Genomic DNA, 24,397 nt, shown 5'->3' with positions numbered 1-24,397 from the left:
CCATGATCTAGAGTGGACCTTCCTGCCCCTCACCCTCTGCTGTCTGTTGTCCAGGCCAACCTGCTCCCCTGAGCACAGCTGTGTGTCACCTCTCATACAGCTGCCTGGCCACAGTCCTTGCACCATCATAACCATATACAAGCTGTTCTTACTAACCTAATGTTTCTAGAAGACGCAGGTCATTCTCTGTGGGAATATGCATCAGTCAACCATTTCTGCTATGGAAAAAAAAATAGATTCTTTAGGGCAAGTGAGATCACAATGCGACATCTTTCAGAAGCCACATCTTGACAGATGTATCTGTAAAGCTAAGTTCTGAGTGAAGCTGGTCGCAGTGCCCGTGGATAAGGAGCTGCATGAAGACAGGCTATCTTCTGCTGCCCCCGGGACTGTGTGTGTCTCCACCATTCCTTTGAGAACGGGTACTCCTTACAAGGAAAGTCGCTGTAAACAGACTACACCAAGCCAACGTATTGATAACTGAAGGGCATCACACACAGCTGGACGCCTCCTGACACTCAGCATTGAGTGTCCTTCAGAGCGAGGGCAGGCTGCTCATTTGTGTTGCTAAGCAGGAATGCAAATGTCAGTGCAATTACCATTTAGAAAGCCAATTGATCAGCAGCATACCTTCTGACACCCACATCTTTCAGAAGAATGCTCAAAAACTCACCAGAGGAGACTTTTCAAGAGTTCTTATCGACTAGCAGTTTTGGATCAATTTTTAATTAATTCTTCAGTCTTAGAAATTGCAGAGTTCTATCTGCAGACTTGACCCCAAGGCACAAAGTCTAATGCGTCGATGCATTATTCCATGCCTTGGGTTGAGTGTCAGGACTGTGTGGACATGGGATTGATTCTAGGAGTGTGTGCCGTATGCACCAGGTTCCCCAAGGAAGGGGTGAGGAAGCCCACTCGTGCAGAACTGACCGCCAGTATTTATTTGGAATAAATCAGCATTTTCTGATGGAAATGGAACAGAGATTGGATGGGAGGAAAGAAAAAATAGTCTAATAACAAGCCTCTCTAAATGTATGTGGAAAATGTACTATTAGAGAAAGTGTGTGAGAAAGGGTGACAGCCACGTTTGTGGACTCAGTATCTACTAGGAATGAATACTTTTTCAGTGGATTTATTTAAAGGAATGCAATTTTATGTCAGTTTGAATGAAGAGACAAAAGAGCATCATCATAGAAGAAATGCTTCGCCAATAATAAACGATGACCACTCCTGTGTACGCGTCTATATATCCCATCACCTTGAGCTTTGCCTTGTGTTGTCTCTTCTATGAAATTGTAGGGCAAATCCTAATAAAATAACGATCATCAACAGTGATGACGTTTCTCTCATTTAGGCACTGTCAGAGGTGCTGCTTGAAGTGTTGGCGTGTGTTGGCTTAGGAGCAAGTGAAGAACGGTCAATGTGTTAGATTGATAAGAACCTGAACCTGTTCTCCCTGAGCTCTTCCGGAGCCCTCTGCCTCGAGGGCCTGGGTTCTTCATTCTGTTGCTGGGTCCCTGACCATCGCAAGAGGGAAACAGAATCACTGGTGAAGAGGAGAGTTGACTTCTGCAGGAATAATTTATGACGGAGATATGGACAGAGAGCGTGTCTCTTAGGCCTTTAAGAATTTTTCAGTCTTTAAGGATTTGGCGGGGGGGGTCTCAGATTGCTGGGTGTATTTTCAGTCCCATGGACACATATCAGATACACAAAGTCAGTCTTGGGTCTTTGGAGATGATCTTGGGACCTGTGAAGATCGTTTGGGTTTCCCATGATTTCTCCAACTAGAACTTTCACAACCACAAAAGATTGCTTGTAGGTTATCTTGCTCGACTTCAGTTTTGCACAAGACAGTCAATCCTTACTTCTAAGAACTTGTGACGTCCTGATGTCATTGTGTTTGCTGAAGCCCTAGTCTGAGCAAACCCATGAGAGAGAGAGAGAGAGAGAGGGAGTAGTGAGAGAGAAACTGAGTATAATCTATCAATGTTCAGTCGCTTTTTTCTTTCTGTAGGTACAAGGCAATTTCACCCTTCATTTCTTTATGCAGAAGTAAATGTTGAATCGTTGAATGTGTGTAGACAGAAACAGGACACATTTGCCGAGTCCCTCTGTGTACACATAGTCCCACAAGGCATCGTGTAAGAAGGAGACAGCCAGAGCCTCATCCGTGATCTCTGCTGCACCCCCCCCCCCCATTAGTTCGTGAGTTCTCTAGTAAGACATCTGAAATTGGAGCTAAGAGTCAGTGAAAAGCTGCCAGACACCCGGCTGGCCGTGAGCACTCTGAGTAGCCTACGTTAAGCTTACACGTGCCCTTGAAGACAAGTCCCTCTCTGCAGATCCTACAGGGAATGGGTTGTATCCATGTGTGTGTGACCACCTGGAGGGCTGCCTTTGCTAGACCTGAAGACATCTTCCTTCAATCGCCTTTCGTAAGGGGCTGTTTTGAGTGGGGTAGTAGGCAGACCCGCAGTGTTACAGGTAGAGATAACCTATGAGAGATTCCACCCTATGACTCTGAATAAACAATAAGCTTTTCGTTCCTCAAATGGGGTTCCCACAGGTCTGCAGAGTTCCCGAGTGGGCTCAGAGAAGTCCAGCAGGGACCCCATGCTCAAATCCACCTGGACTTCACTTAGAGCCGTCACTTCCCTCAAGTTGTATGTTGGTTTTGTACCTGATGTTTTGGCTAAGGGAGCACTCTATTCATAGAGAATGTTTAAAAACCATTGTTCCAGTGAGAACACAGGCAGGAGTATTAGAGAAGAGAGGGTTGGATAGCATTGCTCAGCATGATAGTAACGACAAATGTGGGTGTATCCACCCCAATACCGAGCTTGGCAGTACACAGCTCATGAGAGGCCACTGTGGAATTTGGGCTTTGGATGGATTTGGCTACCATGGTAGGCCACACACACGGAAGTATGTACCTGCTTATGGGTGATCACCAAGACAAGAAAAGTAATGAGGAAAAGGTGGAGCTTACTGTAGCATCTCTTGAATGTCTAGTCAGTTTTGTGATTGTCAAATCAAGGTGATATTTTTTTCATTATACCTACTTCGATGTTTTACAATCGGCCAATTTAATAAGGGGCTCAGTGTGTATTCATTTTTTGTGCCATATAACAGCTTCACACCATACACCCATGTCATCTCACCAGGGCCTGACAGAAGGAGGTCAGATGTGGAATAGCTGGGTGCTCTACTTGAGCTTTCCTGATTGGTGCTGATGGATTGGCTGGGGCTGTGATCTCAACTGAGATCAGCGTCTGTGCCCAAGTCCATTGCTTGTTGGCAGGATTGTTTGTTGGGGTAGTGGAGCTGAAGTCATCAGCTCACAGAAGCCATGTATGTATGTTCCTGTCGTGTGTGTGTGTGTGTGTGTGTGTGTGTGTGTGTGTGTGCGGCAGTTTGGGCTTCCACAGTCAATGGGAGAGTGTTTCTTCGGTCTCACACCCCATGATCTCTGTCTCTAATCTTGGCTCCCCTTGACGAGATCCAGTTGATGAGGCCAACCCCACCCAGGAAAAGAGAGAAGGCTCCATATAGCTGACTGACTGCTGGCCCCTTCAGTTCCAGGTCCTCCGGCGGGCGTGAAGGCAGCTGCAGCCTCGGCCTCCATGGTGTTTGTGTCGTGGCTGCCACCTCTGAAGCTGAACGGCATCATCCGGAAGTACACGGTGTTCTGCTCACACCCGTACCCCACAGTAAGTTGGAGAAGGACCCACTCTGGCCTCTAGCTGGGGTGAGGTTGGCCAGGGCTGCGGGGTCCTGGGGACCATGCTGTTCCATGTTCTTCTCCTCCTTGGGTCTTCCCAAAGTTGTTTTTACCCCCCTATGTTCCCAGTTGTCTGCACAAAGCAGAGGCCCTCATTTGTGTCTCATTGGGAATGCCACCCTGTGTCATTAGCAGGGACACAATTGTAGAGAATGACTGTTTAGGTAATGGCTTCCCCCTGCACTGCCAGCCAGCCGGCTTCTCTCAAAAGCCAACCCACAGCCCTTTGTGGTGCCTTAATTGATAGTTGCTGGACAGCACCTATTGATTTTACTGTTGGACCCATCAAAACACACACCATGCCCCTCCCTCCCCACCCACCACTGTGCTCGCTCCCACCTGCACACCGCCATCTGCCTTCCCTGCCCTCCCACCATGGGGAAGAGCAGCGGGCAATAAGGAACAAAACTTTTCAGATCCAGGAGTCAGCCCCAGTTCCCATGGAGAACAGAGCATCACCGGTTCCAAATGCCATGTTTTCTGTTCACTCATATTCCTGCTGAATCATATTTATAAAGCAAAAGTCTTTCAGAGATCACATAGAACAACATAATGAAGATGGAAAACAGCAGCTAGCCTGTCCACATCGACGATGTCTTCACATTTGAAGCAGATGCGGCTGTGTGTCTGTGTCATCTCTGGTGCCCCCCAGCTCTGGGCATAGAACCAGGGTGTGTGTTCATTCTGCAAGTGTTTGTGGAATGAATACATAAATCAGTCTTGCTTTTGTAATGGCAAAATGCACGTGATCTTAAAGATTGCCACCATGGTAACTGAAAGTGCACTGTGCTCAAACGCTGGGTCCGTTTCCAGCTCCAGCTTCCCACTGATCCAGAGAGGCAGCAGGGGATGGTTCAAGCACTTAGGCCCCTGTTACTCCCACAGGGGGTCTTGATGGAGTTCTGGGCTCTTGGCTCTGGTCAGCCCAGACGTGTGTACTGGCATGTGAACAGTGAACCGGTAGTTCGAAGGTCTCTCTCTTCTCTGTCCATGTCTTGATCTCTGTCCCCATGACTTTCTGATGAAAATAAATACATATCCAAGAACGGGCGTGGTTTGGAGGTGTTGGTTCAATCACAACCATCGCCACTTCCCACTCCTAGAAATGGAAACTGTGTCCCCACTAAACACAGGCATCTTCTCTCTCCAGCCACAGCAATGACTTTCTGTCTGGGAATTGGGCTCTCCTGGGCATCCCATGCCTTTTCCTGACTGGCTTATTTCATTGAGCATAATGTCCTCAATGTCAGTCATCTTGCCGTAGTGTGTGTTCGGGTGTGTCCTCCTTAAGGATGTATAGCATTGATGAACTCATTCATTCATCAACTCTTGGGTTAAAAAGACCCATTATCTCATGTCCAGAGTCCACAGGGAACCCCAAGGCCCAGGGCACCCTGATAGTGAGTACTGATGGTGCACAGGTGAGCAGGTGCACAGGTGAGCAGGTGCACAGATGAGCAGGAGCGCCATCTGCTGGGGATGTGGGGTTGTTGCTCCACCACATTTATCAACAGTGGCCTTTGGAGCAAAGATGTGTGTGTGTGGTGATCTCACACTGAGAGGTGGACAGGATTTTCCCAGGATCCACACTACCTCTTCCTGCTCAAACTGTGGTCGCCCTTGAACCACGCATGAGCTTGGCAGAAGTGATAGCCACGCCGTCAAGCCAGCCAGAGAGAAGGCGGGAGAGAAAGCTGGATTTCTCCTGATCGTACTGCGGCTCAGCCCACCCAGCGCCCCACTGTACATCTGCAACCACGTAACAGACATTACAGTGGTTCAGGCACTGACGCTCACACCGAGCCCTGTTGTGGGGGCAGCATCCATTGATCTGTTGACAAGGAGGTCCTGGAACCCCAACGCTCTCCTCCACGTCCAACACCTAAAACTCCAGGCCCATATTTTTCATAAAAATTGATGCCATGAGGAGCCAAGTTCAGAAGGAATTAACATGTCTTTCTGCAGGGGTCAGTATTTGTGAATAAAAGAGAGATTTTTGTTTTAATCTTTATTCCTCCACCACCACCACCATTTTATTCTTAAGTAGCTTTTCTGAGCACTGTGCCTTTCGGCTGTGTGTTGAAATGAACACCAGGGGGCAGCATACGTTTTCTGTATTATCCCGGCTCAGGCGTCTGACTTCTTGGTTTGAAATGATTTCATCCTGAATCTGGAGCGTGGGGAGGGGGGTAAATCAGGACACGCGATGCCCTACAATTTGATCTGCTTTCCGAGTGTCCTTCAGTAACCTCCTTGCCAAGAACTAGTCACGTCTCCCTCCCTTGCGAGGCACTTGGCTCAAAGATACTTTTTTTTCCTCATAGGTAAAATACGTTGTCTTACCATTGGCTTGTATGTCTGCGTGTTCTCGACAGCTGAGTAAGACATTAAAATGTGAAACTTCCTGTTGTTGAGCAGGTCACATTTATCGTAAACTTATGCGAAGGCTGATTATCTAAATCTTTTTCAGGTCCCATGTGGGCAGCAAGGAGGTTCAGACAGCAAAAATCTCAAAGCCCTTTTGATGTCACTGCTATCTGTGGATTCTGTCTCTTAATTGCAATATATGCTGATCGATGATCAGATCACACCTGGGCTGAGACAAAGACGACGCCTGGGACCGGTGCTGTGGAGTAAGGCCAGGCTTCCGCCTGAGGCACCGGTCCATGTCCCGGCTGCTCCACTTCCCATCCAGCTCCCTGCTTACGGCCTGGGAGAGCAGTGGAGGACGGCTGGAGTCCTTGGGACCCTGAGCCTGCATGGAAGACCTGGGAGGCTGCTGCTCTGGGTCACTCAGCTCTGGCTGCTGTGACCATTTGGGGAGCAAACCAGCCGATGTAAAATCCTTCTGTTTCTCTTTGGGTTATTCTGCCTTTCAAATAAAAATAAAATACATAAAAGATAATCCAAAGAAGCAAGATCACTTTTCCTTCTGAATGTTTCACAGTCTAAGAAATATGACATGTAAGCAGGTGAAACAAGCCAGCACAGATTTCCACTAATGAGGAACAAAATCAGAGCGTGTGGATCAGCTCCGACAGGGGCCGATTTCCCAGCCAGATGACAGCGCCGTTGCTTCCTGCACAGCAGAGGAGCTGGGAACGTTATGGGCGGCCAGTGAGAGCACAGTCACCCTCCCCTCCAGCACCTGGGTGTGAGCGACTCAGCTTTCCCACAAGTGTCCCCAAGCATGAACTCAGCCTTGTCCAGGAAGCCAGGAATGTGCCTGTGCCTGGGACAAAAACCTTCCATCCGGGGAAGTGGGTGTGCACTTCCTGGCAGTCCTCCCAGCCTGTGACCCATATAGGACAGGGTGAGGATGAGCCTGAGGCATCCGAGGCCCCACATTGCAAGACAGAAAGACATAGAAGTGTGTGGGATCGGGCACATGGACTGGCAGTCACCAAGGGGCTCCTGGGGCTGTAGAACTCCACGCTCTCCTCCCCAGCTCCTCTTGGCAGACCACGCTGTTTCAAGCCTTGCCTTTGGGTCTGGGCTTCCACTGCCCCCGTTATCTCCCTCTGCCCCTGCCAGGGGTCCTCCTGCCTGTCACCATTTACCCAGAGTCTGAAGTTACAGCGTTTGCATTTTTGTCTCTGTCCTGATGACTTTAGGGAACACAGCATCCTCACATTGTCAGCATCAGAGCCTTCAGCGAGATGCCCCCCCACCCCCTGAGCACTAGGGCTCTGAGGTTCCCAGCACACAGTCCATCCTGGTCCCACCCTTCTCTTCCATTTCCTAGCTCGACCAAGGGTCTAAACACAGGACCTTAAGTTCTACTGAAAACCCTCAGCATCACCTCCGGCTCTCCTCTTCCCTCTCTACTTCTTACCTTTTCTCTCACCAAAACCTACCTGCATCCATTTATTCTAGAAATGTAAAGGAGCATCCGTAAGTGCATGAGGAAATGAGATCATTTTTCATTTGGCATCATGGTGAAGCTGCCTTTAGGATGCCCATGTCCTGAGCTGGAGTACGTGGGATCCAGTCCCACCCCTTTCCAACCCAGCCTCCTGCCAGGGCACACCCAAGAGGCAGCAGGTGGTGAGTGCCTGACTCGCTGCTGGTTCCTGGCTTCAGCCTGGTGCAGCCCTGGTCTTTGTGGCTAATTGACAAGTGAACGAGCTGATGGGAAACCCCTCTCTGTCTTTTAAACAATGTGAAAACTTAATTTTGAAAAAAGTTATTTGCTATGATGCAAAAGCAGTTTGAATCATGCATGGTTTCTTCAATAAGACACAGGTTTCAGAAACTTTTTGAAGACCTCTCATGCAAGGGTTTCAAAAATCTTTGAATTTTGTCAAAATGAACACCTCTTTTTAAAAAGTCCGTTTCTGTATTTGAGAGACACAGATAAAGACCAATAGATTGAAAATGCCCTTAACAGCTAATGCTGGGCCAAGGTGGAAGCCAGGAACTAGGGCCTCATCGGGCTTCCCCCAAGTGGGTGATGGCCATCGGAGCAGCCATCACTGCCTCCCAGGGCCTCAGTGGGCGTCCCCCAAGTGAGTGATGGCCATCGGAGCAGCCACCACTGCCTCCCAGGGCCTCAGTGGGCTTCCCCCAAGTGGGTGATGGTCATCGGAGCAGCCACCACTGCCTCCCAGGGCCTCAGTGGGTGTCCCCCAAGTGGGCGATGGCCATCGGAGCAGCCACCACTGCCTCCCAGGGCCTCAGTGGGCGTCCCCCAAGTGGGCAGTGGTCATCAGAGCAGCCATCACTGCCTCCCAGGGCCTCAGTGGGCGTCCCCCAAGTGGGCGATGGCCATCGGAGCAGCCACCACTGCCTCCCAGGGTGAGTCTGCGTTGGCAGGAGGCTGAAGTCAGGAGTCAGAGCCAGGTATCTAACCTGGATCCTCTTTGATAGAATGCCTGCTCCCTGAGCTGACGCTTTATTTCAACTTTCAGTCACATGCAACACTCATCTCTCAAGCACCGAGGCTGACTAGGAACTGGGGCAGGACAGTCTTTGGAGCACAGGAAGTCAACCTATAAGAGGTCCCAGTGCATTCTCCTCCTCCCGCCCTCTCGTCTTCTGTCCCATACCCAGTGTCATTGGCCTGGTCCTCACCCAGGAAAGCAAAATGAAGCAAACCTTCCCATTGTCCACATCACTGTCATGCTTGCTCCTTCCAGGTCTGTATCTGAGCACGTCACACCCCTGTCTGTCCCTTGGGTGATTGGACTGAGCTGGATTGCCACAGTCTAGCTCCGGTCACACTCCAGTGGCCCTCTCCTGCCCAGTATCTAAGCCACGCTGGCCATGTCTCAGAAGTGTGTGCCTGCACGTGCGTAGCCTGTGAGTGTCCTCCTTCTTGCCTGCCTCTGTGCAAGCGCATATGCTGATGAATCCACGTGTGTGTGAGCATGCATGTTGCGTTGCATATGCATGTGTGTGTTTTCCTATCCTGCCTTATATATACAAATATATTTTCTTTAAAGCTCAACTTAAATACCATGTATCTTTATTCTGCCATTTTAAAAAATTTCATTTTTATCTGGAAGATTTGAAAGGCATAGTCACAGAAAGAAGGGACAGGGAGAGAAGACTTTCACCTGCTGGTTCACTCCCAAGAGACCTGTAATGGCTGGAGTTGAGTCAATCCAAAGCCAGGAGCTCCCAGTGTCCCACATGGGTGCAAGGACTTGAGACATCCTTCGCTGCTTTCTTGGGGTATAAGCAGGGAACTGGATCAGAAGTTGAGCCACCAGAACAGGTACCCACATGGGTTGCTGCTACCACAGGTGGAGGCTTAACTTATCATGTTGTGATGCTAGCCCTTATTCTGCCATTTTAATCACAAGCTAAATCCAGTCCCTATAGGCTAAATGCATTTATGTGTTTTAACTTTGTCATGATCTACAATAGGGCATGTTATTAAGTCAATCCCATATACATACAACAAAATACATAAGCAAAACAGACTTGTCATGCGTGACAACCTTTGCTGTCTTCTCCCACTGAGTTGCTCCTGTTCCGTTTTATTTTCAAGTGAGGACCATGTCCACTCAGTTGCCTTACTGACCCACAGTTTACAAAGTGCTGTTTGGTGCCAGTTCTTACTGATGATTGTCTATGCAGGAGAGGTTATTGCTGTCATCTTCTCTCAATGAGATAACTAAAGTCAGTGTGGCGTGGGCGGGATCTGCAGCTTTGTGGAGGAAGATGACATCTGAACCGACCACTGAGCCTGGATCTCAGCTCCTGGCCCTGGGAGCTCCCTGGGGATCCAGCCCTAGCCTGCCTCCATGCTTCCAATGAGGGAGTCGTATTCTCTTGCGTTGTGTTTGCTCATGGGTAGTTCAGTCCTGCCATAGGGAACAGTAATCTTGCATTGTGTTTCATCAGGGGAAGTTTGGTCCCTGCCAAGACTTGTGCAGGAACCTTGGTTGGTTACTGTGATGCACACCCCCTTTTCCCCCGAATCTGGCGTTATGCTGACATGGTGGGCATTGCATTAACCCTATGAATGTGACTGTGAGTTCCCTGTGAGAGGTTCAACTGTCGATGAGGTTGCTGTTTAATTAGGCAGGAAACCGTGTCATAGAAAGATTTGCATTCTGATACAGGATATCAGCAGGTCAGGTGCTATATTAATGCTCCAACCCCAAGTTTGTTGCTTAGAACTTTAAAATGTCCATCTTCTCTCACTGACCCAGCCAATGAGCACTCAGTCACTCTTAATGTTCAGTTTTCTTTTTCCTGATACCATGGGTGTCATTAAACGTCACCGAGCAAAGCCCTCCAGTTGCCGTCATGGCCTGTGGCATTGGGCTTTCTGGTCCTGAGCCCAGCCTCGTAATGGTCACAGCAAGGGAAGCAGGGCCATTTCTGTACGAAGACACAGAGACTCTTGGGAGGCCTGGTCTCCACGCTGCTTGCTCCATGTGCCAGATAAACTGACCAGAGCTCTGCTTTGGGGTGGCTTCCTTTACAGCAAGCAGCTGAACGGGCCTCGTCATTGCTTATAGCTTCACAAGCATTGCCTTCCAAAATTGTACAAAATGTGGGGTTTTTTAGGCTGTCAGAAATGTGAGCAGAGGGCCCAGAATTGTCCCACCCAGCCTCTACTCTCCCACCCCCAGATAAGAGAAGTGCATTGGTACTAGCTGGTGGGCCAACCTTGGTGGGGCCAATGCCACTCAGAATTTGTGGTTTGGATTATTCTGCTTTTGGTGTCATATGTTCTGTGGGTTTGGATAACTGTGCAATGTCAGGGAACCACTGTCACAGTGGCACATGAAGCAGCTTTATTGCCCTAACAAATCTTCCTTTACACTCTTCATACATTGGGACTAATTCCATTGCATTTACTGGTAGAAATGCATCTGACACAGGAGGGAAAATCCTTCTCATTGCGTCTCTCCATCCTCCTTCCCTTTCTACCTGTTGGCATCCACTGATGTCTGTACTGCTCCATGGTTTGGCTAAAGTTCCTTTTGGATAATTATGTTTGGGAGCACTTTAAGGATTCTAGCTTCGAAAACATCTTTGATGTGGTCTGGCACAGACATGTGCTACTGAAGGAAATATGCTGGCTTCCAGTCCTTTTGTTGTGTGGGTTACAGCACTGGAATAGCTTTTTCCCAGTACTGTCACTTGTTTTCATTTTGAGGCTAGTCTTTCTAATTGTTCTATTATGAGAAGCTCCGTAGTGCAGAGCTAGCTCTTGGTGGTGGATTTCTTAAAGAGGTGACAGCAATCAAGGGCATGAACAATGCACCTTGGACAACTGGGTCATTAATGTGACAGGAAGGATGGTGGGGCAGGGAGTGGGCAACGGGCGTGTCCTTGTGCCCATCTGGCCAGCTGGACAGTGTCCCTTTTCCATACAAAGGGTCAGGAGTAGCTTCCCTTCATGATATCTCCTTAATTCACTTGTAAAAGACTATAGCTATGATGGTTATATGTAAAATATTAGAAGATAAAGTGCTTTATGTGTGAGAAGCTTGTTAGAAAGTGCTTACTCATCCTCTACAGCACTAGAGCAGCTACAGTGACCTTAGCGGCATGCAGAGGATAATGCTAAAATCAACTGAAATAAGAGACCTGGCTCCCACGTGCCGTCCTTTCCACCTGCACCACCTGCCCAGCCTGTGTCCTAACAGGATCACCTTCTGGGGATAACAATATGAAATGAAATGGACATTGGATCAAATGCATTATGCATAGGGTTTTTTTTTTTAATTTTAAGTGGAACCACTTAACTGCTTCATCCTTCGTAGACTTTAATTCACTTCTCTGCCACTGAACAGGGTGGTTTATGTGTTGTACAAATCTCATCTCCGTTTCATTAGAAGAGAAGCCCACCTTGTTTATTCTGCTATGAGGGAGTTGTTTCAATCACCATTGTAACCATTCTGTCTACAAAATCAGAGCATTCAAGTTTTTTTTTTTTAACTGCACACTCAAAATTAGATATCAAAGCTTTTAAAAACACCATAATTCTTTAATAGAATTCATTTTTAATTAAAACATTAATTGAAATTTTTTTAAATAAAATTCTTTTTATGCTATCAGGATGAGTAATTTGTTCTGAGCAGCCTGTGAATTTGTAGTTATTTTCTACACATTATTTTGTATGGTGTTCACATCACTTCTAGGTCATTATTGAACTTACTTAATACAACATGCATTTTTAATATTTTCTTTAAATATTTACTTATTGGAAAGAAAGAGAAAGATGAAGAATGAGAGGAAAGGAAGGAAAATGGAAATAAAAGGAGAGAGATGTTCTCTTTCATGGTTCCCTTTCCAAATGACTGCAACAGCCCCAGGCCAGATCCAAACCAGGAACTTAGAACTCTACTGGGTATCCCTTATCGGTGACAGGAAGTCACACATTAGGGCCACACTCTGTTGCTTTCCTGGACACGTGTTCAAGGAGCTGGATCAGAAGCAAAGTAGCCAGGACTCCAATCAGCACTGCAGTATGCCAACCTCATAAGCCTGAGCTTCAATCATAGTGCGACAGTGCCAGCCCCAGCAAGCATCTCTTTGGTCCAGTCCCATTCCTGGTGTGGTAGGCACTGACTGCCTGCAATGCTCCGGACTGAGTAGGATCCTTGTGAGATTCACAGAGCAAAGGGCAGTCAGGGCCCCCAGTGGGAGTCCAGACCCAGTGGAGAGAGGCAGTGATGCCTGCAAGAACCTCACATAGGGTGGAATGAACAGACAGCCAGGAAAGACAGGGCAGCCATAGCCCCTCATGCAGAGGCTATGAAAAGACTCTCCAAGTTCATCTATTGAGCTAAACAAGGTGAGGGCTTTGGAAATGAATTTGGTAATTACTGAGTAAAGATTGAGAGTTCTAGAAATTCCCAGAGTATTTGAAATGCTTCATGGTAGCCAATTCCATCACATTGATTTGCCAAGGCCTTACGTATGAAAGAAATTATTGTAATGCCAAAAGGCAGGAGTCATCATGCAGAAAAAATAGGTCTGAGGACACTTAAACTTCTTCTTTTGTACTTTTTCCTTCTTAACATTTATTTTATTTGTCTGAAAGCCAGAGTGACAGAAACAGAGACATCATCTATCTTCTGGTTAGCTTCTTAAATGACTGTGATGGCCAGAACTGTACCAGGCTGAAGCCAGAAGCTAGAAACTCCATTCGGGTCTGTCACATGAGCAACAGAGATCCAAGCCCTTGGGCCTTTTCCCACTGCTTTCTAAGATGCATTAGCAGTGAGCTGGATTGGAAATGGAGCAGCCCTGGCATGCCCATATGAGATGCGAACACTATAGGTGGAGTTACACAAGGAAGGGATGAGCTTTCTGCCAGTCCTTGCTCTTTGGGTGAGGTCACTGTTCAGGCTGTTAGATATTCACAGTTGTACCCAGGAAACCTGAAACTTTACCCCAGATGGCAGAGCACTTGGCACGTGACCAGCCTACAGTCGATGCCTTCAGATCCACAGCATCCACTGCATTTTCCATTCTGGATATACCTTGGGGGAGGTAAATGTGTCAAAACACTTACAAAGCATTGCTGCAGGTCTATTTTTAAAGCAAATGCCTGAGGTTTTTGCTTGTTTTGCTAGATAGTCATCTGTGTCCTCAACTACGGCAGGGGTAGTTTTACAAAGGGAATTCAAACCGGTCAAAAACGTATTGTACATGATGTTTAGTTAATCTCCTGGTTGTCAGGTTGTGATTATTTCTTATTCTTTGGGGGAAGGAATTTACCTTATAGTCTATGCACCAGACCTCGGCAGAATACTACATGTCGTGCTGACACCTTTCACATAGATTTTCTCACCACAGGCCAAAGTAGAGATGGAGATACAGCGGGTGCATATGGCCAACTCTGGCATCCCATCACTCCCCATCATGGGCCTTCACATTCCTAAGGCAGCAATCATAAAGCCCCGTTAAGATCCATAAGCATGCCATTTCAGTACAGTATTTGCCATGACTAGCTTTATATTCAACAACTGAGTCTCTCTCCAAGAACATTCTGCAAGATCCTTGTCCCATGCCATGAGCCAGGGACGCCCTTGGTCCTGTCACTCCACTTTCTTCTCTGATATACCACAAAAGAAGCAACATGTCTGCCTCCTAGGGCTATGTCAATGCAAAGGTGATTGATTAATAATAAACGTTAGATTTGTTCTGGTCTTTGAGTCGGGGACAAAGAGCAGGGTTTTTCTCAGGTGGCTAACAGAAATCGGTAACAGGTGCAGAATTCTTGGCAGCCCCAGTCCTCACAAATCCTATTTATTCCTTCAAATAGTTAGTCCAACCTTATCTGTCCAGTCATCATTAATTCACACGTCACCTAGAGTGGCTAACCACCGTACTTCAATCCCAAGGAGTTGAAAATCTGCTAGATGAAAACAAAATATTCAGATACTTAAGTATTTAGATCTCCACCCAAATATCTTTCAGGTGTCCTCACAAATGTCCCCTTTTCACGTATCTGGCTCCTTAATACCCCAGAAATAGCGAGGTTGAGTTTGCCTTGCTTTGTGCTTCCATGTTTGATCTCGAGCCCTGGGGAGGGAAGCTCCACTTTGTTTCTTTACCCATTCTTGTTAAATGCTTCCAAGTCTTTGATGTAGCAACCCAGCTAAAAGAAGCAGGAGCAACACAGAAATAAGAGCCAGTTCCTGTCATTGAACGTTCCCCACATTTGGAAGAGCTTTATGCGTAATGTGGAAAACTAGCGAGTCAGCTCACCATCTATTAGACTGCTGTGTTTGAAAATCTGGTGAACAATGATTGAAATGTAAATAGAGCCACTGTTGTTATAATTTGAATGATACTGAATGGGACATTTGTGCAACGAAGCAATATTTCCCATTCCCTTCTCAGAGCAATCGTTCTTGGCTGAGGATTAAGGAGAGGGATTTAATCAAATCTGTTTGCTCCACTACTGCTGAATGTACTTCTAAATATTTGCTTGATCCCTTGTAGCTCATTTTTTGTTGTTGCTGTTCTATCTGTCACCCCTTTTTAAAACAGCTCATAGTGGTGGAATCATGCACCATTCTCATGGGGAGAGTCTATTTAGAATAAAGATCACGTAATTTCAACGCGCCCCTCAATGGGACACATCTGATGCCAGAGATTAGCTCCTTCTCCAGGGTCCGTGTGAGAGTGTCCCTTCCTTGCCCCCTCCTCCCAACTACGGAATAACACAAGTCCCAGTCCCACCTTGTCCCCTGCAGCGGCCCAGGTTCCCCCTGCCTCCACAGCTAGCCTGCCCAGGAAGCAATTTCTTAGCTCTGTGTACCAAAGACCACAAGCTCTGTGCATGGCTTCCTTGGAGCTCATGACCCCAAGAAAATGCACACAGACATCACGGTGAAGAAAAGTCCTGTTTCTGACTCAGCATCTTAGGGACTCCTGGCATGAGTGATTGGCAAAATATCAGAACCAACAAATCCTGCGCAGGTGACCTCACATCTCTGTTTGGAGAAACAACAGTGGCATCTTTAGAAGCATATGTCCTTTAAGGCAGTGGATGAAACTTGAAGAAGACAAGAAAAGCCGCATCTGACACCCGGTCACAAGCATTACTAAGAAAGGGAACTCCTTGATTGTCACTTCCCTCTTGCCCTTCTCCTAAGATTGGGAGCCTGATGTCACTTAATGGCCGTTATCAAAGGAACAAACACTGGTGTCAGAGGGTGGAGGCCACAACACAAAGCTTACCGGATCAGCAGCAGGAACTATCAAACGGCTTGACCCGGAGTTTCCTTTCCAGTCTATGAAACAAACCACCATTTCAACAGGAAGAAATGTTCCTAAACAGGTCATTTTTACCATCATTCTCATTTAATATTCTGCATAAAGACTGAACAAATATTCACAAACATCACATGTTATTCTTTAATTTTATTTATTTTAGATTCATGCTGCATGCTATAATCAAATAAGATGCACATTTTGAGTGTAATCATCCACCAATTACACCTTCCAGTTTTTACCTAAAAGCTGAGTATGCAACGCAGAAGATCCTTATTCGATCAACATGTTTTAGGGCCTTCTTGGTGCTTCATGTGCACTGAGAGCAATTGGTATAGTTTGCCAATCACTAAGCTTTGTAAAATTAGTTTGGCAGCCACGTTGCAGGGAACATTGCAAAATGCAAGCGCATGTAATATTGGGATTGTTTCCTCAGCTTGCCAGGAATCAAATTCCCTCTGATCTGGAGCAATCTCTTTTCCCATAATACTCTGCAGACAGGTCAGGAGATCCGGGGGGTGGAGTGCGGGGAGCGGTGGGAGGAGCAGGTGGCATACAGAGGCACAGCCCCGCACAGGCAGCTGCTAAAGGCAGTTGCACATCTGTCTGAGGGATCTGTAGTCTCCCTTTAATCGTCCGACACTGAAATCCTACAAGTTAGGCTTTTAGCAGTGGCGATGCTCTGACCTTATTCTCATCGGCTAAGCATGGGGTCTTGGTTTTGATGATTAAGATAAATCTTGGGCTTCTGCTATTCACATGGAAGCCCCGGATTGAATTCTGTGCTCCCGGTTTCAGCCGGCTGCCATCCTGCTTGGAGAAGGCACTGGGGGAGTGGAGATATGTATACATACATTGGCAGTATGAGATTCAGTGAGCAGCGGCTCTAAAACGGAATTGAACCATTGCTCTGCCCCTGTGTGGCATTCTGACTTCAGCGACTCACCCTCTGAACTTGAGTTTTTCATCTCTAATGTGGATCTATGCCAACCCCATCTATTCCACATGACTTACTAAGGATGAATTATGACCTGTGTTGTCTTTCCATCCTCTTTTGTTTGAAGTTTGTTAACTTGAAAGACAGAATTATGAAAGAGAGAGAGAGAGAAATCTTCCATCTGGAGGTTCAAGCCACAAAATGTTACAACAGCCAAGTCTAGACCAGGCCGAAGCCAGAAGCTGGGAGCTCCATCTAGGTCTTCCACTTGGGGGGTCAACTTCCACAGCTTTCCCAGGTACTTTAGTAAGAAACTAGATGAGAAATGGAGCAGCCAGAACATGAACTGGCCCTCATATGGAATGCCAGCATTGTCAGCAGGTGGTTTAATCCACTAATCCACAATGCCAATTCTTCTCCACTAGTTTTGTTTTATGTCCTTTTCTGAAAGGATTTATTTATTTTCACTAAAAACACAGATTTAGAGAGAAGGAGAGAAAGATCTTCCATTCACTACTTCACTCCTCAAATGGCTGTTAGCAGCCAAGGTTAAGCTATCCTGAAATCTAGAGCCAGGAGCTTCTTCTGGGTGTCCCACGTGGGTACAAGGTCCCAAGGCTTTGGGTTGTCCCCAGCTGGATCAGAAGTGGGGCAGTCAGGTCGTGAATCAGCAGCCATATGGGATGTCAGAGCTGCAAGCTAGAGGATTGGCCATTTGAGCCATTGCACAAGCCCTGGTTTGTAGACTTTGAAGCTTTATCATTGGACAAATAAATGTCCATGGCTGGTGCTTGTTCACTGTGATCTAGCCCTTTCTTCTGTGACACTGGAAATCCTTTCTCGTAAATGCTTTTTGCCTGATAGAGGTGCTCCAGCTTGGTTTCAATTGAGGTATCAGGAAATGCCTTTCATATCTTTTTATTTTTAACCTACTCATTCTCTTGTATTTGAAATATACTTTTTATAAATGGCATATAGTTAAATATTGTTTTTTTTTAATTGGTTTTCTCTGGTCCTTGCCACTCCTGACATGAAGGCTGCATGCCAGCTGTCTTTACCACCTCATATGTACTTTTTCTATATTTTTTCATTTTGTATTGTTATTTTATGATACAGTTCCATAGGCTCAGAGGTTTCTTTTACCCATCCCCCCCAATTGCCTCACTCCACACCAATTTCCCCTATATTATTATAACACTATAATTCTTCATAAATAGTCATAAGTCCATCATTGTGGGCATGGACAATGGCAGAGAGTCCACCATCCTGTTGTCAAGATATATTTAACATCTTCATTGGGAGTCCATCTTTGATCTGGAAGTAGAGATGCATACTGCATTGTATCCTCACATCTGGATATGACAGTCTCATTACACAGTTACTATACATACCTTAAATGAAAAGCCACAAAACAAAATCAGTAACAGGAAAAAAAATAGAAATGTACAATGTCAAGGAGTTAAAAAAAAAAAAAAACATGCTCCTGAAGGACTAATGTGTTTCTGAAGAAATGAAGAGGAAAGTCGAGAACCGTTTTGGAGAAAATGTTGCTATTGTATGACCTATGAGTCAGTGAGGAATTTAATATGAGGAAAAAACAGCTTTGAAGAAATGAAACTAAAAACAAAAACTTCAAAATCCATGAGATTTGGTTTCCAGTGATCTTTGTTGGTGAGATGTGTCTCCTGCAGGCAATAGATAGATGGATTTTGTTTTTTTGATTGAGGAATAACATCAAATCCACAGCTGACCCCTCACAGGAAACTCTGCCGGCCAGAAGAGAATGGAGCGACATATTCCAGATTCTAAGGGGAAAAATCCATTGGCCCAGAATAACATACCCAGCAAAGCTTCCCTTTGTCTTTGGAAATGAAATAAAACTCTCCCACAGTCAAGAAAAGCTCAAAGAATATGCCTCTTCCAAACCTGCCATTGCTAAAATGACAGGACTGAATTACCACCTGTTCGTGTTCACGCTGAACGTAAATGTCTTAAACTCATCAAACAGCATAGATTATTGTTTTAATATGAAAGTGAGCTATCTTTGCCTTGAATGATGATATTTAGACTATTTACACTTGATTTTATTGTTCAGATAATTTGGTTTGACTGCAGCTTCATTAGCTGGGCTTTCTTGTGGTGGTTTCCCTTGTTACGCTTGTTGTCTTGTTTGATTAGCTGTGTATTTTTGATATTACATGTCCATTTTTTTAGTCTGATGTCTTATTCTGTATTTTATAGTTAGAGTGGGTTCTTTAGAATTGGTAACTTACAGTTTTAACTTGGAACCATCTTACTCTCACTTGGTTACACCTCACGTATGGTATAAGAATCATAGAATAGTATCCTTCAAGTTTTTCTTCCATTTGTACTATGGTTGTCATGCACATTAGTTTTAAAGTTGTTCATAAATGATAAGGGAACTCTCCCATGTTTATCTATGTAGATTGCATTTTTAATCCTTTCCATTCTTTCGTCTGGACTCTTTCTATCTACCTAAAAGAAGCCAGCAATATTTCTGCGTGGATTTGCTGCTGACCAATCCTTCCAGCTTTTGTAAATCTGAAAAATGCTTTATTCACTTCCTTTTGGGAGTGTGCCTGTTGGATGTGCAGCCTGGGGTTGGAGGGTGCTTTCTTTAGGACTGCAGACACCACGGTGTATTCCTGCTTGGATTGTCCTTGACATGAGGTCTGCTGTTACCTTTTTTCTCTGCCCCTCCTATAGACCATGTCCTCCTCTGGCTGCTTTTAAAGTTGAGCAGTTTGGCTGTCAGGTACCTTAGTGTGATTTTCTTAATGATTTTGTAGCTGGGAGTTTCTTGATCAGTTTTTGACCCTGTGCATCTAGAGTTTTCATAAAATCTGCAAAGTTTGCAGACACTGTCTCTCCAAATACCTTTTTTCTTGTCCTATCTCTCCTCTCTTTTCGTGTCTCCAATAATACATATGTTAAGTTGCTTGAAATTATCTTTTTTTTAATTTTACTTGTTATTATTTTCATTTTTTGATACAGCTCCATAGGCCCTGGGATTTCCCTTATCCTCTCTCCAATTACTTCCCCCCCTCACTGGGTTCCCCTATATTATTACTATAACATAGTTCTTAATGAACAGTCATAAGTCTTTCATCGTAGGCATGGACAATAGCAGAGAGTCCAGCATCCTATTGTCAAGATATAGTGAACAGTTTCATTGGGAGTCCATCTATGATCTGGAAGTAGAAATACATACTGCATTGTATCTTCACATCTGGATATGATAGTCTTCATTAGACACTTAGACACAGTTATTGTACACAGCTCCTTAAATGAAAAGCCACAATACAAAATCAACAACAGGAAGAAAAATAGAAATGTACAATGCCATGAAGTTAAATAACATGATACTAGATATAATAGTCTATATTACACAGTTACTATACATCCACTTAAATGAAAAGCCACAAAACAAAATCACCAACAGGAAGAAAAAAGAAATTAAAAACACCATAAAGTTAAATAGCATGCTACTGAATGGCTAATGTGTCACTGAAGAATTGAAAAAGAAAATCAAGAACCTTCTTGAAGAAAATGATGCTCTGTATGATCTATGAGTCAGTGAAGAATTTAATGAGAAGAAAGTGTTTTGAAGAGATGCAACTAACAAAATAAAACTAAAAATCCAAGAGATACGGTTTCTACTGATCTTTGTTGGTGAGATATGTCTCCTGTATGCAACAATAGATGGGTTTTGTTTTTTTAATCCAGTCTACTAATCTCTGATGTTTGGTTGATGAATTTAAGCCATTTCCACTCAGAGTTAATATGTATGGGTGGTAATTTGAAATTATGTTTTTGAAAAATAATATGTTTTAATCTGTGTCAAGTTCATTAATATTTATTTATACAGTGTTTTGTTAAATAGCTCATTGTGTGTTCTTTTAAAATCTTATACATACAGTTATGTTCCAAATTTCCTGAATCTTTTCATGCCATACCTATGTCCGTTCCATTTTTTTAACATGGGACCAGTACTAAGGCATAGTGGGTTAAGCCGTAACCTGTGAGTGACAGTGTGAGTCCCAGCTGCTCCACTTCTGATCCAGTTCTCTGCAATGAACCTGAAAAAGCAGTGGGGGATGGGCTAAGTGCTTGAGCCTTTACCCCCATGTGGGAAATCTGGCTCCCGGCTTCAGCCTGGCTCAGCCCTCAGCATTACAGCTGGTTGGGAGTGAAGCAACAAATGGCAGATCTCTATTTCTGTCTCTCCTTCACTCTGTGTAATTCAACCTTTCAAATAAATGAATAAGTCTTTTTAAAAATTTGAATATACGCCAATATAATACAGTTATGAGTGTATTGATAATAATTCTATTTCTCTTGGTTTTGTAAGTCCAGTATCTAAGTCAATTATGGGTCAATCTGTTGATTAGAATGACTTTGTTTTTATAGGTCATATTGTCCCAAGTTTTTTTGGCATTCATGTAATATTTTGAAACTGGTTGATTAAGATATAACTCACATATACCAACATTCACACCTCTGAAGATTGCAGGTCAATGGCATAGCATATTCACAGGGTTGTGCATAACTCGCCTGTCCAGCTGACAACATTTTCATCACCCAGAAAAAGCCCACACTCATCGACAGCCACCCCCAAGCGCCCCTTGGCTGACCTGCCCTTCACAACCATTACTCTGCTTTCTTTCCTTATGAGTGTGCACTCATGATCATTTCACGTGCAGGAAATAATAAATGCATGCTTGATTATTTCTCACTTGTCATGAGGCTTTCAAAATAAGTGTAAGGTATGATACATCATCCCCTTCCAAGGTTGGATAATACTCCACAGTTTGAGCCCAACTCATCCGGTCTAGTCATTCACCAGTTGAGGGATACTTGGGTTATGCATGCCTGGAAAAAAACTTTATTGGATGCCAAACACGGTTGACTTTAGCTCTTGGGAGTGCTGGGAACTTTAACTGCTCTGAGTATTTTTGGTCTTTCTTATAGAATGTGGTAAGTTCCCTTCATCATCATTTGATGTTTCTGAGTTTTGCTGATAAGATTGTGTGTGGTTTGTTGGTTTGTTTGTTTGTTTGTTTTTGCAAGATTAGAGTAGTGCTCAGTTTGGGGCTAATTACTCCCCACCCTTGAGGTGAGATCTGATTGGGTTATCCCACAGGCACAGGTACCTGTTACTCTTCCCAGGCCAGGAAACGCTGTGCACTGAGACCTGTGAACTTCCGGGGGGGTGTTCCTTTCCTGGCGTCAGGTCCTTTCTGGACGCGTAAGCTCAGGTCAGCTCAGGTCAGCTCACCCAGATTCCCAGCAATGTCTTCAAGTAGGCCTCTTATTCCCGTAATTGTCTTCATTGGTTCCAGCTGTTTTAAGTTTCTTAGTGCTTCCTCTGAGTGTCACAGGGGCTGCTGAACCCCCTGTGGTTTCCTTTCTTTGTGTCATGGCCTGAAAACTCTCATAAAAACATAAAACTCCGCAGTGGCAAAATTGACTTTTTATTTCTCATCTTCCATGTGCTGCAGATGCAACATGCCCCTGAGAGCATCATGTCATTTATTTTGCATCTCCCTGTGTCATTTCGTGCGGGAAGGTCAGTCTGACTCTTGTTTCTCCAGCACAGCTGCGGACAGAAACACTGTGACACGTGACGTAAAGATGGCAGCCCTGCTGTCGGCCAGCAGGGCGCTGCAGGGAGGCGTGTGAGCCATCAGTCACCGACACTTAGCCGTGACATTTCACATTGCAATTTCTACCTTTTAATGATGGTTAATATGTCAATACCCATTCCTTTAGGAAATCCACGTGTGCCGATTGCTTCTTTGAATGTGGGAACGTTTATGTCTCCTCTCACAGGTGATCAGCGAGTTTGAAGCCTCCCCTGACTCATTTTCCTACAGAATCCCCAACCTGAGTCGGAACCGTCAGTACAGCGTCTGGGTGGTGGCTGTCACGTCGGCAGGAAGAGGGAACAGCAGTGAAATCATCACGGTAGAGCCGTTAGCCAAAGGTGAGCCACCGGAAGGCTCTCGCTGTTCTGCTGTTACTCGGCCACTTTCAATGCTCTGTTCTCTCTGTAATAGAACTAACCATGCCCTGAAAATCAGGTAAACCAGAATATCACATTTCAGGCCAAGAAATCGAGCAGCTGTCAGCTGGCTCTGGGTGTTCATGCCAGTGAGAAAGCAGCTGTGGCATTAAGAACGAGGGACTCCCGGTGTGGGTAGAGACCATCATATGTGTCCCCCCAAGGATGGTCTACTTTCACCATAATCAGTTCTGAAAGAGAAATATTCATGTTGTGTTCTGCGGAATGTGGAGCCGACCAAATGTAAAAAAAAAATTGTTAACCACACATCTATGGGCAGAATGCTGTCAACAGTACCCTCACGTAGCGGTGGAAAATTGGAGTCACCAAAGAAAAATAGCCTCCTAAAAATGAATATGACAGCTTTTCAGGTGGATGCTAGATCGGTCCCTAAAAAAACACAGATGGGCCCAAGATATCCTGCTGGCAAATTACCTCCAGCCAGGGATCCCAGGCCCCTGAATGAGCTCTCAGGGTGAAGCCATTTCTGTGTGTTGCAGTTTCAGGCCAGCAGGTAATGCCTGCTGATCTTGAGTGAGGAATCCTAGCAAAGTATTAATAGCATGACCTCTGAGAGCCTGAAAGAGAAAAATAAACATCCCAAGATTCCAATTTTACCTCCAGGAGTTCTTGATAATATACTTGGTGATGTGGTAACTGGGGAAAAAAAAATAGGCAGAATCAAATAACAGGAGAAAAGAATTATGTTCCATTTTGAACATAAATACAAGAAGTAAACAACTCTATGGTTGGTAAAGAAAAAAAATTGATGGAGTTTTTTGGTCTGTTGTATCCTTCAGGCATCTTTACCCCCCTAACATTGAGAAAATAGTGAACATCGGGGAAAATTTTGGAAACAAGGACTGCACCATAGGATGAAAGCAAACACAAAGCATTTTGTGGGGTTCACCATAGCTTTGCTTCCCTGCACCCTCGTGCTTTCAATGTTCCGTCTCCTGGCCTCATCAGGAATGGCCTGGCTACTTCAGGGAGCTGTGACTCACTCAGAACGGGTACAACTAAAAACCGGCTACTTCCAATGAGTAGGCATTTTCTGGGGAGATGAAATGGCATTAGGTTATTTTGTAAATCATTTTGAGTGTCTGTGGTGCCAAGTGTATTTTGAAACATCCTGGGAAAATGGAATTAAAAGATAGCTATTTCTGGCACAAAGTGATTTTGAAATCCATGCATAAGGTTTTTATAATAGGCATTTGCTGTGAGATCTTGAAGTTCCGCTTTTTGTCAGGCACCAGGTTAGGAGCATAGGGTGTTTAGTCAAGGAAGTCTGATGGTTGAAGCAAACAGCTCCTCCATCTTAGTCCAACACGGTGTTCTGGCCAAGTGGCTCCCTCCACATGGTGACTCAGAGATCCAGGCAATCCTACCTTATGAG

At 45.2% G+C, this 24,397-nt stretch overlaps 1 protein-coding gene across 1 annotated transcript in view; it reads left to right on the top strand.

Annotated features, from left to right (window-relative positions):
• DSCAM (DS cell adhesion molecule) overlaps positions 1 to 24,397 on the top strand; it is a 600,899-nt gene that overhangs the window by 517,013 nt on the left and 59,489 nt on the right. The window contains exons 20-21 of the mRNA XM_040986640.1: positions 3,580 to 3,713; positions 22,770 to 22,923. Of these exons, the coding sequence (XP_040842574.1) occupies positions 3,580 to 3,713; positions 22,770 to 22,923 (288 nt within the window). The remainder of the gene's footprint in view (positions 1 to 3,579; positions 3,714 to 22,769; positions 22,924 to 24,397) is intronic.

Source organism: Ochotona curzoniae, unplaced genomic scaffold (genome assembly GCF_017591425.1).
Source record: "Ochotona curzoniae isolate NIBS_2020 unplaced genomic scaffold, NIBS_Ocur_1.0 contig_4516, whole genome shotgun sequence".
NCBI lineage: Eukaryota > Metazoa > Chordata > Mammalia > Lagomorpha > Ochotonidae > Ochotona > Ochotona curzoniae.
Note: the sequence above shows the minus strand (reverse complement) of the source record. Positions and strands in the feature narration are given on the sequence as shown.